The sequence below is a fragment of the Schistocerca gregaria genome, chromosome 9 (assembly GCF_023897955.1).
Source record: "Schistocerca gregaria isolate iqSchGreg1 chromosome 9, iqSchGreg1.2, whole genome shotgun sequence".
NCBI classification, from domain to species: Eukaryota; Metazoa; Arthropoda; class Insecta; order Orthoptera; family Acrididae; genus Schistocerca; species Schistocerca gregaria.
Genome location: NC_064928.1, coordinates 188,463,874 through 188,481,742, shown reverse-complemented (window position 1 = coordinate 188,481,742; position 17,869 = coordinate 188,463,874). Strand labels below are relative to the sequence as shown.

Genomic DNA, 17,869 nt, shown 5'->3' with positions numbered 1-17,869 from the left:
CCTTGGCAGAAGCCAGGGGGAGACCCTACTCCACCCCTGGTGGACCTTAATGCCGCCGCCGTCCCCCCCCCCCCCCCCCCCCCCCCCCCCCCCCCCCCCCCGGTAATAATTCAGGCTCTCCCTGTGCACGAACCCCAAATGGCCGTGTTGCTAGTGGTTGATGATCGAACAGCCATTCCAGTGGCAGCTGAACAATGTAACTGGATGATGACAATGCAGGAACGGAATGCCCTATATGCTTGGTGTACCATGAGAAGACGACATCTAAGGCTCAGCAGCCTCTGCACCCAAGCTAACAGGTCTTGTGTGATAAGCCCCTGTTGACAGCCCTCATGGTAAACTCTATCCAGCATTTTAAGGTATGAAGGCCTTGCTGACCCATAAATCTTTCATCTGTATTCAAGCTAGGGTCACACAAAGGCCTTATAAAGTTGGAGCAAATGCACTCTGTTGGCTCCCCAAGACATATGACACACATTTAAGGATGTTTAAGGCCTTGAGACAGCTCAGTTTCAGGTTTTTACGGTGTGGCAACCATATTAACTTCTCATCAATGATAAGACACAGATACTTCACATTTTCCTTAAAAGTGAGAACAGTGTTCCCGTTTCAAAACAGGAAAAATTAAACAGACAATGGGAACGATTAAAATCAACACAAACTGTTTTCTCTAATGAGAATTTAAAACCTGTGGTTTTACCATCTCCCTTAAAACCTATATCCTTTCGTCTTTCCCTCTCCTTCCCTCGTTCCTGATGAACCAACCTTGGGTTGCGAAAGCTTGAAATTTGTGTGTGTGTTTTATTGTGTCTATCTACCAGAACTTCCTCGTTTGGTAAGTCACAGCGTCTTAGTTTTGTCTTATGCCATTGCCTTCTGGCATAAACCGTGCAATTTACAATTAACAGTGACTGAAGAAAAGCAGAATATATTTTAAAAAAACAACCAACCAAAGGATTCTGTGTTTAGTGCAATAATTGACAATGAGATTTATACTTTATTTTAATATGTTTACATTATTTTTTGCACCAAACTAATGCAACTGTTGAGAGAATGAAAAGGAATTTGACAAGTACAACCCAAATATAAACTGGTCAAATACACTGGGAAAATCCCTTAGGAAGGTGAGGAATGCAGGGAGCTTTCAACAAATCCAACATCAGATTTCAAACAGACAAAAAAGTCTGATCAAACTAGGCTACATTTTGGGGAGTCTGAAAAGACAAACTAGCCATGAATTTAAAATTACTGTAACCTGACAAGCATTCTCTTGAGGACAGACCAATATTTTCCAATTTTATAACATAAATACACAAACTAATAAATAGAATTAAAAGTAATATGAAGCTGATAGCAGTTTTCCATGTTTTAATATTTTGGCTGAAAATAATAATGAAATAAAATTCAGCCATAAACTTGCTATGTAAATATTTGTCTTTGGAAACATTTGAACTTACTATAAATATTTCTAGACAAATCTTAATGTTTAGTTATATTGAATGTGAGTCACCAATTCACTCGCTTAACAAAAGATACCAGAATCTTCTTCGCGTGTTTTTCTTATCTGACACTTGACTAACAATATACAACACAACAGTTCCAATTTTTTCTGCTATTATGCAACTCAAATCAGTACAATAAACGAAATTTACAAACCAGGCATATATAAACACTACCACAGTCATAGTTTCAACGGGCTCTTCTTATATTATTAAACATCTCTTACTGCTTGTCTCATAACCATAAAAGTTAATTTCTGTTTAACCATTTACAGAATCTTATAATTAGAAGTAACTGTTAAATTTAGCAGATTTATTTCACTGTTAAGGAAGATAGATGCACTTGTGTGCTTATTAAAGATATTTAACAAAGATAAGCTACAGATTCCAGGAGGCATACACAGACAGAGAGTACAGAGCATCTTGATCTTGCATATAGCTAGAAAAATGTTGGGAGGGATAGAATTATTCAGTATTCAACTAGGATCATCAGATAAGAATCTCAATTAAGGAAAATATATGGGAAAGGACAAGAGGAAAAATCAGTAAAATAAAATGAGACTATTCACTGTATAAACAGGATAGTAAGAATAACTAAATTTAATTTTGGAGAAATCCTCCTTTGCGGTTATTACACAACTTTGCAATTTTGGTATTCTCTTAAAATTTTAATAATTGCTACATTCAGAAACAGTTTTCACTTTCATCTGAAAGGTGCACCAATAACAAAAAGTCATTTTTGAGGAAATAAAACTTAGGTAATACAATAAAAAATGGAATTTTTATTAACAAGTACATTTTATCATTATATAGGCAAGAAAAACCTTTTTTATTAGCTCTGCAGTTTTTCTACTTATTCCCCTTTGGCTTATATAAACAATGTGGCATTAAAACATTGTGTCTTTGCATAATCATTTCAGTTCAGTTTACTTCTCCAGACCATTACATTGTAAATAATAGATAACCATGACACACAACATTTTTACAGTGAATTATAAATAAAACTGCAAAACCAAAAAACATGTTTTTGTCATGACAAAGAATATCATAATGTTAGGATGACACCAATATTAATTTATGCGAGAGTAACAAGTTTTGCACATTGACTGACTTTGCTGTTTGGATAGTCTGATTCAAGACAATAACTTACTTTCTAATAACAATTTGCTAATCACAAAAGGTGTGTGTGTGTGTGTGTGTGTGTGTGTGTGTGTGTGTGTAACATGCAAAATGTACATTATCAGAATAAATTTGCCAGTGATTCAGGAGTTCACTACACTCAGCTGGCGGCTACACGGGTAGCGGAGGCTGTGTGGCATGGACTGGGCGGTTTTTTTAGGTTAGAAGGCCTCGGGAAAGTGCGGGATGGGCTGCAATGTCAAAGGGTGCTTAGCAATTACATGACGTGCTTGGATCAAGGAACAGTCGGAATTATAGTTGTAAACTGTTGTAGTTGCGCTGGAAAAGTCCCTGAGCTTCAAGCGCTAATAGAAAGCACAGAAGCTGATATCGTTATAGGTACAGAAAGCTGGCTAAAGCCTGAAATAAGTTCTGCAGAAATTTTTACGAAGTCTCAGACGGTGTTCAGGAAAGATAGATTAGGCAGAATTGGTGGTGGAGTGTTGGTGTCTGTCAGTAGTGGTTTATCTTGTAGTGAAGTCGAAGTAGATACTCCGTGCGAATTGGTGTGGGTGGAGGTTATACTTAACAGCCGAATTAAGTTAATAATTGGCTCCTTCTACCGACCCCCAGACTCCGATGATACAGTTGCGGAACAGTTCAGAGAAAGTTTGAGTCTTGTAACAAATAAATACCCCACTCATACGGTTATAGTTGGTGGGGACTTCAACCTACCCTCGGTATGCTGGCAAAAATACTTGTTCAAAACCGGTGGTAGGCAGAAAACGTCTTCCGAGATTGTCCTAAATGCATTCTCCGAAAATTATTTCGAGCAGTTAGTCCACGAACCCACGCGAATTGTAAATGGTTGCGAAAACACACTTGACCTCTTGGCCACAAACAATCCAGAGCTGATAGAGAGCATCATGACTGATACAGGGATTAGTGATCACAAGGTCATTGTAGCTAGGCTCAATAACATTTCTTCCAAATCCATCAGAAACAAACGCAAAATAATTTTATTTAAAAAAGCGGATAAAGTGCCACTAGAAGCCTTCCTAAAAGACAATTTCCATTCCTTCCGAACTGACTATGCGAATGTAGACGAGATGTGGCTCAAATTCAAAGATATAGTAGCAACAGCAATTGAGATATTCATACCTCATAAATTGGTAAGAGATGGAACGGATCCCCCGTGGTACACAAAAAAGGTCCGAACGCTGTTGCAGAGGCAACGGAAAAAGCATGCGAAGTTCAGAAGAACGCGAAATCCTGAAGATGGGCTAAAATTTACAGACGCGCGAAATTTGGCACGTACTTCGATGCGAGATGCCTTTAATAGGTTCCACAACGAAACATTGTCTCGAAATTTGGTAGAAAATCCGAAGAAATTCTGGTCGTATGTAAAGTACACAAGCGGCAAGACGCAGTCAATACCTTCGCTGCGCAGTGCCGATGGTACTGTTATCGACGACTGTGCCGCTAAAACGGAGTTATTGAACGCAGTTTTCCGAAATTCCTTCACCAGGGAAGACGAATGGAATATTCCAGAATTTGAAACACGAACATCTGCTAGCATGAGTTTCTTAGAAGTAGATACCTTAGGGGTTGCGAAGCAACTCAAATCGCTTGATACGGGCAAGTCTTCAGGTCCAGATTGTATACCGATTAGGTTCCTTTCAGATTACGCTGATACTATAGCTCCCTACTTAGCAATCATATACAACCGCTCGCTCACCGATAGATCTGTACTTAGGTTCCTTTCAGATTACGCTGATACTATAGCTCCCTACTTAGCAATCATATACAACCGCTCGCTCACCGATAGATCTGTACCTACAGATTGGAAAATTGCGCAGGTCGCACCAGTGTTCAAGAAGGGTAGTAGGAGTAATCCATTTAACTACAGACCTATATCATTGACGTCGGTTTGCAGTAGGGTTTTGGACCATATACTGTATTCAAACATTATGAATCACCTCGAAGAGAACGATCTATTGACACGTAATCAGCATGGCTTCAGAAAACATCGCTCTTGTGCAACGCAGCTAGCTCTTTATTCGCACGAAGTAATGGCCGCTATCGACAGGGGATCTCAAGTTGATTCCGTATTTCTAGATTTCCGGAAAGCTTTTGACACCGTTCCTCACAAGTGACTTCTAATCAAGCTGCGGAGCTATGGGGTATCATCTCAGTTGTGCGACTGGATTCGTGATTTCCTGTCAGGAAGGTCGCAGTTCGTAGTAATAGACGGCAAATCATCGAGTAAAACTGAAGTGATATCAGGTGTTCCCCAGGGAAGCGTCCTGGGACCTCTACTGTTCCTGATCTATATTAATGACCTGGGTGACAATCTGAGCAGTTCTCTTAGACTGTTCGCAGATGATGCTGTAATTTACCGTCTAGTAAGGTCATCCGAAGACCAGTATCAGCTGCAAAGCGATTTAGAAAAGATTGCTGTATGGTGTGTCAGGTGGCAGTTGACGCTAAATAACGAAAAGTGTGAGATGATCCACATGAGTTCCAAAAGAACTCCATTGGAATTCGATTACTCGATAAATAGTACAATTCTCAAGGCTGTCAATTCAACTAAGTACCTGGGTGTTCAAATTACGAACAACTTCAGTTGGAAGGACCACATAGATAATATTGTCGGGAAGGCGAGCCAAAGGTTGCGTTTCATTGGCAGGACACTTAGAAGATGCAACAAGTCCACTAAAGAGACAGCTTACACTACACTCGTTCGTCCTCTGTTAGAATATTGCTGCGCGGTGTGGGATCCTTACCAGGTGGGATTGACGGAGGACATCGAGAGGGTGCAAAGAAGGGCAGCTCGTTTTGTATTATCGCGTTATAGAGGAGAGAGTGTGGCAGATATGATACACGAGTTGGGATGGAAGTCATTACAGCATAGACGTTTTTCGTCGCGGCGAGAGCTTTTTACGAAATTTCAGTCACCAACTTTCTCTTCCGAATGCGAAAATATTTTGTTGAGCCTAACCTACATAGGTAGGAATGATCATCAAAATAAAATAAGAGAAATCAGAGCTCGAACAGAAAGGTTTAGGTGTTCGTTTTTCCCGCTCGCTGTTCGGGAGTGGAATAGTAGAGAGATAGTATGTTTGTGGTTCGATGAACCCTCTGCCAAGCACTTAAATGTGAATTGCAGAGTAGTCATGTAGATGTAGATGTAGATGATTCCACAAGGAATTGCAATTGCTACGGCCATAGCATCTAGCTGCACATGGTCCACTGTCTGATGATGAGCCTGCAGTCACTTGAAAACTAGTTTTTGGTATACTAAATAAATCTTACCAAAAATTCAAAAAAGTGACTGTATGATCCCTGATAAGTTCCCAGTTGTCATAATGACTGTTAATGCATCATGTTTTCAGAATAATTACACGTGAAAAAATTAAACACAATAGCTTTCAAATTTCCACCACTTCCATGTCAACTGAATCTGAACTAATCAGATCAAAATTATTGACTGTTTGGTGAAAAGGTCACACTGTTTTGTAGCAGTACATGATCTGTTATCATTAACAGTCCATTTGATCTAGATTATTTGTTTTATTCTACATACCGTTCACTATGTAGTGAATATTATACACACATCATCTAAATAACTGTGCAATATAGACAGAGCTCACAAGATCTTGGTCCAAATCGAAGGGGTAGTTGTTATAAAAGGGGAAACATGGTACATCAGCTTATTAGGCCTTTTATGTTAAGGCAGTCTGATTTAATCAAAACCATTCTGTCCTTCCCGTCATGAAAGTAGTTAGATTACAAGCTGTATATTACCATCAGTAAACGTCGGCCCATCCCAGTATTTCACAATCTTTCTTAATTTAGCTGCTTCACTGAAAAGACGGCAATGATCAATATTTTCTAGGTTTCCATTTCTTAAAGACAATAATTTCAACAGGCTGGAATAAGTATGCATTAATTACTTCTACATGTACACTGACACAGCAATAATTGTTGATTAGAACAATCACTCTACTGTCATTTTATTTATATGTTATAGACGATACATAAAGTTTAAAAAATCATTAAAATTACTCTCTAAACTTGATATATCTACCCCCCCCCCCCTCCTTTCACTGTAAGGTACTCCACATTACATCCACAGTTTGTATATCACGATCCTTCAAACAATGGCACGTAACAAGTGACTATCAGAAATTCTGAAAAATGTTAAATTAGTAAAAACATCTTTTTTGTACCTACATTATATAATGTTACCATCATAACAGCAATTTTCTCCGATTACAACAAACTATGATCAGAATAAATATCTAGCACCTTGTCATATGATATGGCTAATGTTCTTTTTGTGTGAAACATTTTTTCTCTTGACAGCAAACTGTAGGGGAGTTACCAGAAAGTATAGAAAGTTTTAAGTAACAGGGTACATAGAGAAGAAAATGCTAATTTCCCACTTAAGTGTCAAATACTCAATTCATAGAGGAATACATGTAATCAAGAACTTGGTACTGAAGAAGTAAACATCCACAACTAAATATGATAAAACAACCTACTCAGAAATTCCAGCAACAAAGACAACTGCCAAGCTCCCTCAAAGGAACAGCCATACAATGCATCATGCATGTACTACAATTACATAGCCTATATGGTACTAAACTATAAATACAAAGGAGAAACATCTATTAAATGTTAATCTTAAAACTAAACAACATCCAAAATGTCAAACAATATTAGCGTTTGCCATTGTTGTAATTCATAGCACAAAGTGGGGTTTCGAAATTGCTGGCTGCCTAATGCTGGCTGCCTGTTGCTGGATCTGATACGCAAGTGGATGAATCTTGAAGCCATACAGACGTGGAACAAACTGATTAATAGGACGCTTTGGTCGGTATTCTGGATGCACCATGAAAAGCATATGAGGAAAACCAGTGCCAAAATAAGCTCCGTCTGTGTGGCGGTACCGTGACGACTTTGGTGTGTACACTTCCATGCACTTGGGGCAGTATGCCTTGACCATAGCCTCCCCAGGTATGTCTGACAAACCGATAGGCAACATAGATTGACTCTCACAGTACACCCTTGGGCAATGGCCAAAATGTCCTGACTGGTATTTCTCGACCATCTGGCCGATCCCCCGACTGGTTAATATGTACCGAGCGTGTATGAGGCCATACAGCATCTCCGCCGCCTGCGTGACCACATCTGGGTGGTCTGGAATGTCGTCCAGCTCATCATCCGTCTCGAGGTCGAGTATCATGTCTAGAGCCCGTCGATAATGGGGCACCTGCCCATTCAAGCCAGTCAGATTGAATTTGTCCTGAATGTAATCCTCGTCCACCTCACAGAAGAACTCATTGCCCCTTAAGCGACAAAACAATGAGATCCAGGACACCTCTTCAGAACTACTCATCTTCAGTATATTATATGTTGTTGGTCTGTCAGGAACTCAGGTCTCTAATGAGGAATGCCGCCTTCATAGACTTCTACTGAGTGAAACTTTTACACCATCTGGAACAAAGTGTCATAAAAAGAATTTTGAGTCATTTATTTGTGGAAGGTAATGAATCATTGCAATGATCATAAAATAAAATGTACATGTTTACATTTCACAGCAACATTATTAGGCAGAATTTTAACATGTTGTTGTTGCTGTTGTTGTTGTTGTGGTCTTCAGTCCTGAGACTGGTTTGATGCAGCACTCCATGCTACTCTATCCTGTGCAAGCTTCTTCATCTCCCAGTACCTACTGCAACCTACATCCTTCTGAATTGCTTGGTGTATTCATCTCTTGGTCTCTCTCTACGATTTTTACCCTCCAATACTAAATTGGTGATCCCTTGATGCCTCAGAACATGTCCTACCAACCGATCCCTTCTTCTGGTCAAGTTGTGCCACAAACTTCTCTTCTCCCCAATCCTATTCAATACTTCCTCATTGGTTATGCGATCTACCCATCTAATCTTCAGCATTCTTCTGTAGCACCACATTTCGGAAGCTTCTATTCTCTTCTTGTCCAAACTATGTATCGTCCATGTTTCACTTCCATGCATGGCTACACTCCATACAAATACTTTCAGAAAAGACTTCCTGACACTTAAATCTATACTCGATGTTAACAAATTTCTCTTCTTCAGAAACGCTTTCCTTGCCATTGCCAGTCTACATTTTATATCCTCTCTACTTCGACCATCATTATTTACTTTGCTCCCCAAATAGCAAAACTCCTTTACTACCTTAAGTGTCTCATTTCCTAATCTAATTCCTTCAGCATCACCCGACTTAATTCAACTACATTCCATTATCCTCATTTTGCTTTTGTTGATGTTCATCTCATATACTCCTCTCAAGACACTGTCCATTCCATTCAGCTGCTCTTCAAAGTCCATTGCTGTCTCTGAGAGAATTACAATGTCATCGGCGAACCTCAAAGTTTTTATTTCTTCTCCATGAATTTTAATACCTACTCCGAATTTTTCTTTTGTTTCCTTTACTGCTTGCTCAATAAACAGATTGAATAACATCGGTGAGAGGCTACAGCCCTGTCTCACTCCCTTCCCAACTACTGCTTCCCTTTCATGCCCTCGACTCTTATAACTGCCATCTGGTTTCTGTACAAATTGTAAATAGCCTTTCACTCCCTGTATTTTACCCCTGCCATCTTTAGAATTTGAAAGAGAGTATTCCAATCAACACTGTCAAAAGCTTTCTCTAAGTCTACAAATGCTAGAAACGTAGGTTTGCCTTTCCTTAATCTTTCTTTTAAGATAAGTCGTAAGGTCAGTATTGCCTCACGTGTTCCAGTATTTCTACGGAATCCAAACTGATCTTCCAAGAGATCGGCTTCTACTAGTTTTTCCATTCGGCTGTAAAGAATTCGTGTTAGTATTTTGCAGCTAAGGCTTATTAAACTGATAGTTTGGTAATTTTCACATCTGTTGGTAATTTTCACATCTGTCAACACCTGCTTTCTTTGGGATTGGAATTATTCTATTCTTCTTGAAGTCTGAGGGTATTTCGCCTGTTTCATACATCTTGCTCACCAGATGGTAGAGTTTTGTCAGGACTGGCTCTCCCAAGGCCATCAGTAGTTCCAATGGAATGTTGTCTACTCCGGGGGCCTTGGTTCGACTTAGGTTTTTCAGTGCTCTGTCAAACTCTTCATGCAGAATCGTATCTTCCATTTCATCTTCATCTACATCCTCTTCCATTTCCATAATATTGTCCTCAAGTACATCGCCCTTGTATAGACCCTCTATATATATTCCTTCCACCTTTCTGCTTTCCCTTCTTTGCTTAGAACTGGGTTTCCATCTGAGCTCTTGATGTTCATACAAGTGGTTCTCTTATCTCCAAAGGTCTCTAATTTTCCTGTAGGCAGTATCTATCTTACCCCTAGTAAGATAAGCCTCTACATCCTTAGATTTGTCCTCTAGCCATCCCTGCTTAGCCATTTTGCACTTCCTATCGATCTCATTTTTGAGACGTTTGTATTCCTTTTTGCCTGCTTCATTTACTGCATTTTTATATTTTCTACTTTCATCAATTAAATTCAGTATTTCTTCTGTTACCCAAGGATTTCTACTAGCCCTCGTCTATTTACCTACTTGATTCTCTGCTGCCTTCACTACTTCATCCCTCAAAGCTACCCATTTTTCTTCTACTGTATTTCTTGCCCCCATTCCTGTCAATTGTTCCCTTATGCTCTCCCTGAAACTCTCTACAACCTCTGGATCTTTCAGTTTATCCAGGTCCCATCACCTTAAATTCCCACCTTTTACAGTTTCTTCAGTTTTAATCTACAGGTCATAACCAACAGATTGTGGTCAGAGTCCACATCTGCCCCTGAAAATGTCTTACAATTTAAAACCTGGTTCCTAAATCTCTGTCTTACCATTATATAATCTATCTGATACCTTTTAGTATCTCCAGGGTTCTTCCATGTGTACAGCCTTCTTTTATGATTCTTGAACCAAGTGTTAGCTATGATTAAGTTGTGCTCTGTGCAAAATTCTGCCAAGTGGCTTCCTCTTTCATTTCTTAGCCCCAATCCATATCCACCTACTACATTTTCTTCTCTCCCTTTTCCTACACTCGAATTCCTGTCACCCATGACTATTAAATTTTCACCTCCCTTCACTACCTGAATCATTTCTTTTATTTCATCACACATTTCATCAATTTCTTCGTCATCTGCAGAGCTAGTTGGCATATCCTACTGTAGTAGGTGTGGGCTTCATATCTATCTTGGCCACAATAATGCGTTCACTATGCTGTTTGTAGTAGCTTACCCGCATTCCTATTTTCCTATTCATTATTAAACCTACTCCTGCATTACCCCTATTTGATTTTGTGTTTATAACCCTGTAATCACCTGACCAAAAGTCTTGCTCCTCCTGCCACTTAACTTCACTAATTCCCACTATATCTAACTTTAACCTATCCATTTCCCTTTTTAAATTTTCTAACCTACCTGCCCGATTAAGGGATCTGACATTCCACGCTCCGATCCGAGGAATGCCAGTTTTCTTTCTCCTGATAACGACATCCTCTTGAGTAGTCCCCGCCCGGAGATCCCAATGGGGGACTATTTTACCTCCGGAATATTTTACCCAAGAGGACGTCATCATCATTTAATCATACAGTAAAGCTGCATGCCCTTGGGAAAAATTACGGCCATAGTTTCCCCTTGCTTTCAGCCATTCGCAGTACCAGCACAGCAAGGCCGTTTTGGTTAGTGTTACAAGACCAGATTAGTCAATCATCCAGACTGTTGTCCCTGCAACTTCTGAAAAGGCTGCTGCCCCTCTTCAGGAACCACACGTTTGTCTGGCCTCTCAACAGATACCCCTCCGTTGTGGTTGCACCTACGGTATGGCTATCTGTATCACAGAGACACGCAAGCCTCCCCACCAACAGCAAGGCTCATGGTTCATTGGGGGAGGGGGAGGGGGGGGGGGATTTTAACATAATCTGTCCTATTTCATATCACTATTTAAGTGACAGAAAATAAGAAATGTATGATTTAAAAAATATAGTTACTGAATACAGCTAAAGAATAAGAAACCAAAATGGAAACCACATTCTTGGAAGTAAGTAGCAAGGGAGGTAAGAGTGAAACATTTGCGGACAAATTATGGAGATCCCAACGAGGAGGTGGGGCAGATTAAAACAATAATATGTAATCATGGGTAACACAGTCAGTATTCACGATGATGTAACAAGGTAGAGAATGTAGATGAAAAAGAATACAGAAGGGAAACAGACAAAGCTAGAGGGAGGTATGTGCGAGCTACGTAAAGAAAATGAGTAAGGTATGATACGATGAACCAAAATGTGCAAGAACAAGGCAGGAGACATGGAAGAAGAAACACATGCAGTGGCATCATAATAAACTAACAATGTCAAGTAGTCACTGATCATACAATGAAGACTTTCACAACCAGTTGTGCAAATTGCCAGTGGATCTTCTAGGTTGTATTGTAATGGTCCATAAAAATTTGTTTCCAATATCCAATGAAGTTCTAGATGAAAGGTCTTCGGAGATTATCCTCAATATGTCACTTTCAAAAAACTTTCATGGACCATAATCTTACAACCCAGAAAACCTGCCTGCAATAGAGGAGTAACTGATAAGCTAAAACATTAGCATTCCAAGATGTATGCAAGTAAGATCTGTAGAACAAGAAGATTTCATCGAAATTTAACTTATGTGGAATGGGAATAAAAGGTGACAACCAAAGGCTTAAAATTTCAGAGACCAAAGAAGTTTGAGTTGTTAATGTAAAAAGTGATAAAGGTATAATATCTGATCTGGTGAAGGCATCATGAGGCAGTGAAAAACACACATTGACTGTACTTGCCAATAATATCCACAAAAGTTGAAGTTTACCAAATGATTTCTCCAGTGTAACAGATTGCAGTATTAAAGACTACAAGAGGCCATACACAACTGTATCATCAGGGCTGCTGCAAGTCTGATGGTATGGCTCTTGTTCTGATAATGTGAGCAGCAATCTGCATCTGTTTGCTGATGACACTGTAGCATACAGGAAAGCACCATTTTTGAGTGACTATAGGAGGGAACAAGACATTTGGTGTGAGGAATGGCAACTGGCTCTAAATGTAGAAAAATGGAGGCAAATGTAGATGAGTAGTAAAAACAATCCTATAGTGCTTGCATACAGTATTTGTGGTTTGCTGAGTGACCTAGTCATGTCAATTAGATGTCTAGGCATACACTGCAAAATGATATGAAATGGAGCGAACACATAAAAGTTGATAGTAGGGAAGGTGTATGGCTGACTTCCACTTATTGGGAGAATTCTATGTATGTGCAAACTCATTAATAAAGGAGGCAACATACAGAACACTTGTACGGCCCATTCTTGAGCACTGCTCGAATGTTTGAGATGCTCACCTGATTGGGTTAAATGAAGACATCACAGCAATTCAGTGGTATGCTGCTAGATTTGATATTCGTAGGTTTGATCAACAAGCAAATATGAAAATGCCCCGTGAACTCAAACTGAAATTCCTGGAGGGAAGACAACGTTCTTTTTGCGAAACACTGTTGGTCTGTACAGCTACCACTCCAGCTGCATGTCACACTGACCTCGAGACCTGTAGACAACTGTTAACACACACAGTCCGCATAAACACGGCACTGTCATTTCTGTCACTAGTTCATTCCGCACGTGGTCGAGTTTTCAGCACATTTAGCATGACAGTATGCTACCTTTCCAACAGTGGCAACTATAGTGGCCTTGCTTGGCATCTGTCAATAATGCTATTGAAATTGTGTGCTTCCGTAAAAGTCTCTTCCTAACACCACTATACTACGTAGCCAGACTATTTGTAATTCAGTCTCGAGACTGGCAACAACATACAAAGCCCATCAGACTGTATAATTGGATACCCTAAACTGGTTACCACAATTTGACAATGTGTGTCAACTGGCATTGTACGACCAATTCTTGGTCCACAATATTTAGTTCTACATACGCATTTTCATGAAGTACAATTCTTCATCTTATCATTCAATATTTGGCCAATATCTATGTTACCTCTATGAATATTTCAAGAACCTGCTTCCTCCATATTTTGAGACAATGTAGACAAATTAATTTGCAGCTCAAAACCTGTATGGCTCATTTTTCTTCATTGAGTTTCAACAAATTTTTACCTGGACATGTTTAGCAATAATTGACACCACAGCTTAATAAGACTTATATTTTCCAGCAAGAAGGGGCACCCTACCTTGGGGTATGGAGGTTTAGACACTTTGGACCTGATCCCCTCGGACAGAGTTGGTCTGAGAACATTTTTCCACACAAGCGACACACCATTTAACCCTCCCTCCCTCCTCCTACCCCTGCTGTTCCTCAGGCTATCAGTAAAGCCTTTAAAAATAAATCTAAATCTAGCGTGTCTGGAAATGGGTTGTTTTCACTAGTAACTATTACACGCTTCCCGTACATATTCCGCCACCCTCCCCTCCCACTGCCCTATTCTGCTTACCACCCCAACCAGACACTTGGGCCTTAAACCAGTCTACAATTTCATTTGGTGGTGTTCTGTGAAGGATCTATGGCATTTGTCTCCTTTGCTGAAAACTCTTAGAAATCTCAAAAATGTGCATTTATAATGTGCTTACAACAATTTCACAGACGCTTCAGGATGTACAGTGTAAAATGGAAAATTTTTTAGTTGTGATCTGTGTGGGCAAGTGGCATGATGTACGAGTCTAACACCAAAGAAGCATGTACAGTTTTTTAAAATTTCTTTTGCATTCTCTGTAATTGTTATTTATGTATCACTGCATTAAATTGTTAAAGTAATTTCTAATCAGCAAATTCATTCTGAGCTGCCCTGCACATATTCCTCTGCATACTTACACAGGTTCCATTAATTGCTAGTTTCTTGAGGGTTGTTAGTATACATTATGTTGAAATTAAAAGCTTCATCAGACTCCATGAATTGCAGGAAATCCCATAATTTGTACTCATTAGTCCATCTATAATACTGTGATGACTTATACATGGTCTACTGTGGTCTATCTACTAAATCCAGCTTCCTCTATTCCTTGACCAAAACCCACTGATTTTCTGAACGATTTTTGATTAACTATATGATAAGGGGACCATCCAGATTGGCCCTCTTTAATTCTGGACAAAAATTTCCTAAAGCAATATGACAGAATCCTCCCTAAAAATCGCCTTAGAGATTTCCGAGAGCTGTTAAGTATAAAATTATCATTGCTAATTAATGAATTCATTGGTGGCTATGTGGATAGCATAATCATTTGCAACTGTAAAGACACTGGTTAGAATTAAAATAACATTTGCTTATTTTTCATGACTTCTTGTATGAAACTGTGAGTACTGGTATTCACAGTGAACTAAAATTTGGTACAAACTTGGAAAACACATCAAACAGAAAATAGAAAAGAACAGAACAGTTGCTTTAGAGCCTCACAACACGAGTCTTTCTTTTCTTTCTTTTGCTTGTGCTGTTTTCCCACTATGACGCAGTGTCAGCATGGTTAATCGGATTTGGCAAGGTTAATTTAAGGGGTGGCCGGATGCCCATTCAGGTGCCACCCTGTACCCCCCGGGACGGAATTGGTGTACACCACATGTCTGGATCTAGTGTAACCCATAGAAAAGTGTGAATGCATTCAGATGTCTACGAGCTGGGTAACTGAGGCGGGGCATGTGGACCAGCACGGTATTCACCTAGCTGGATGTGGAAAACCGCCTAAAAACCACATCCAGGCTGGCCGGCACACCGGCCTCTGTCGTTAAGCCGCTGGGCGGGTTCGATCCGGGGCAGGCTTGCCTACCCGAGTCCAGGAAGCAGTGCATTAGCGCTCTCGGCTAACCTGGCGGGTAGCCGAGTACAACATATTCCTAAACAACAAAAATGATGTTGCTTCCTACATGGAGGTGGAGAATTACTAATATTATGAGTAGAAAATATAATAAATGAAGGCTAACCACTAATTAAAATATAAAATATAGACTGTCCTACAACAATGTAGACTGGAAATTGCTAGAAAAGCATTCCTGAAGAATTGAAATTTGTTAATGTCGAGTATAGATTTAAGTACCAGGAAAACTTTTCTAAAAGTATTTATATGCAGTGTAGCCACGTAGTAGTGAAGTGAAATGTGGGTGATCAAAAGTTTAGACAAGGAGAGAATAGAAGCTTTTGAAGTGAGGTGCTATAGCAGAATGCTGGAGATCAGATGAGTAGATCACAGAGCTAATGAGGAGGTACTGAATAGAATTGTGGAGCAGAGATATTTGTGGCCACAACCTGGCCAGAAGAAGGGATCAGTTGGTAGTACATATTCTAAGACATCAAGGGTTCACCATTTGAGTACTGGAGGGAAGTGTGAGGAGTCAAAATCATAGAGGAAGACTGGGGGATGAATACAGTAAGCAGATTCAGAAGGATATAGGTTGCAGCTGAGATGAAGAGGCTTGCACAGTATAGAATAGCACAGAAAGCTGCATCAAACCAGTCTTTGGACAGAAGACCCAAACACACAACATAACCATTAATTTCTTAGGTTTCATGACAGCCAACTGGAAAAAGTTGCAGCTCTTACACTGCAATGTAAAACAACTTCACATAAGATATTTACTCAAACATAAGACTGAAAAGAAAGCCGAATAATGATGGAAACAGTTTGCCATTAAAATCAGAATGTGCAATGCAATCATAATAGAACAGATAATGTAAAAAAAAAAAGTGGAACGTAAAACTGTTTATTCACTCTGTCTATAATTCCGTAATAGAATTATTATGTTGTCTTCTGACCCACAGTGCAAAGAGTAAACACAATATGATAAAGTAAGAGAAATAATTTATGGAAGGCGATGGTTAACTGAAACATGAAATATAGGAGGACGGGGAAGAGGAGGAGGAGGAGATCAGTATTTGATGTCCTGTTGACACAGGAGTCATTAGAAATGGCACAAGCTTGGGTTATGGATGGATGGGGAAGTAAGTAAGCCATGTCCTTTCAAAGGAATCATCCCATCATTTTTCTGAGCAATTTTAGGAAATCATGGAAAACCTAAATCAGGATGGCCAGACGAGAGTTTGAACCGTCGTCCGCCCGAATGCGAGTCCACAAGTCCAGTGTGCTAACAATATGAAATACAAAATGTAATGTGAAAAGGAAGAACAGTGCAGTAAGACAATGATTCATGATGCAATAAAGTTTAATATCTTACTGGAGGTGGGGACTGTACGAACAAAACACTGCCTTGTATTTATTATACAGTGAGGAAGAATTCAGTGTGGGAAAGTCCAAGGGTGAAGGGATTGTATCCCTATCGTCACGATTTTGATTCGAAGCAGTTAAGCCCTCACTATTTTCACTTTCTCCAGGCCTACCCATGTGGACGAAAACATTACTGCACAGAGTTGCAACATAGCTACAACATTTATTTATTCATCTCGCCCATTTGGACACAACAGCTTCTCCAGAGACTACTGCTCTTCTCTGTTAAACCCAATTAAACAGTTCCTGTTGTCTAAACAGTAAGCAAATGTATCACCAAAACAATCACTGCAAATATGGAAGAAGCTGTACAATAAAACTGACTTGACAACAGCAAACTGATAAAATGTAGTTCAACAGTTAAAACCTCTGCCCATAATTACTTGCTACAAAATTACTTTAATAATGTAGAAGAATACCTTTTAACATAAAGACCTATTGCCATCTTAATAATTGTAAAAATGGTAATGTTGGAGGAAAAGTTTTTTTGTACGTGTATAAGATTATGATACCATCTTACAATTTTATAAGAAATTACCCCCTCCGTTTGGAGCATGTTACTCACCACAGCATTTCATTCGTAACAATGCAAGCTGATTTCTCCAAATCATTCAACAAATTGTTAAAATGATAAACAGAGATACAATACACATTAATAGAGCACTGTAAATGTTCGCTTACTTTTAGGTTACTTTGTTGCCATGGATGGATATACCTGCACGTGTGTGTGTGTGTGTGTGTGTGTGTGTGTGTGTGTGTGTGTGTGTGTGGATCCATCAGTGCAGAATGTGGATTTCTTGGAAACATGGAGACTTCTTAGGTGACACCCCCTCTATCACTTGTTATTGGATCACACTGTGTATTTAGATTCATCTTTTGTTTTGCTTTGCTTTGTGATTTCACTCTTTCTTCCAGAACACCCAAATTTAATACATATAGGTGAACAATAGAAATTAGCTTGCTT

General features: G+C 39.5%; 1 protein-coding gene across 1 annotated transcript; it reads right to left on the bottom strand.

The window, feature by feature from the left end:
* Positions 1–977: 977 nt before the first annotated feature.
* LOC126292107 (casein kinase II subunit beta-like) lies at positions 978–8,277 on the bottom strand. Its single transcript, XM_049985934.1, has one exon. The coding sequence runs from the start codon at positions 8,020–8,022 to the stop codon at positions 7,366–7,368; it is 657 nt and encodes a 218-aa protein (XP_049841891.1). The 5' UTR covers positions 8,023–8,277; the 3' UTR covers positions 978–7,365.
* Positions 8,278–17,869: the final 9,592 nt, after the last annotated feature.

What these genes read in the sequence shown, in the direction of transcription:
- LOC126292107 (XM_049985934.1), bottom strand. Translation starts at nt 8,022, where the DNA reads ATGAGTAGTTCTGAAGAGGTGTCCTGGATCTCATTGTTTTGTCGCTTA.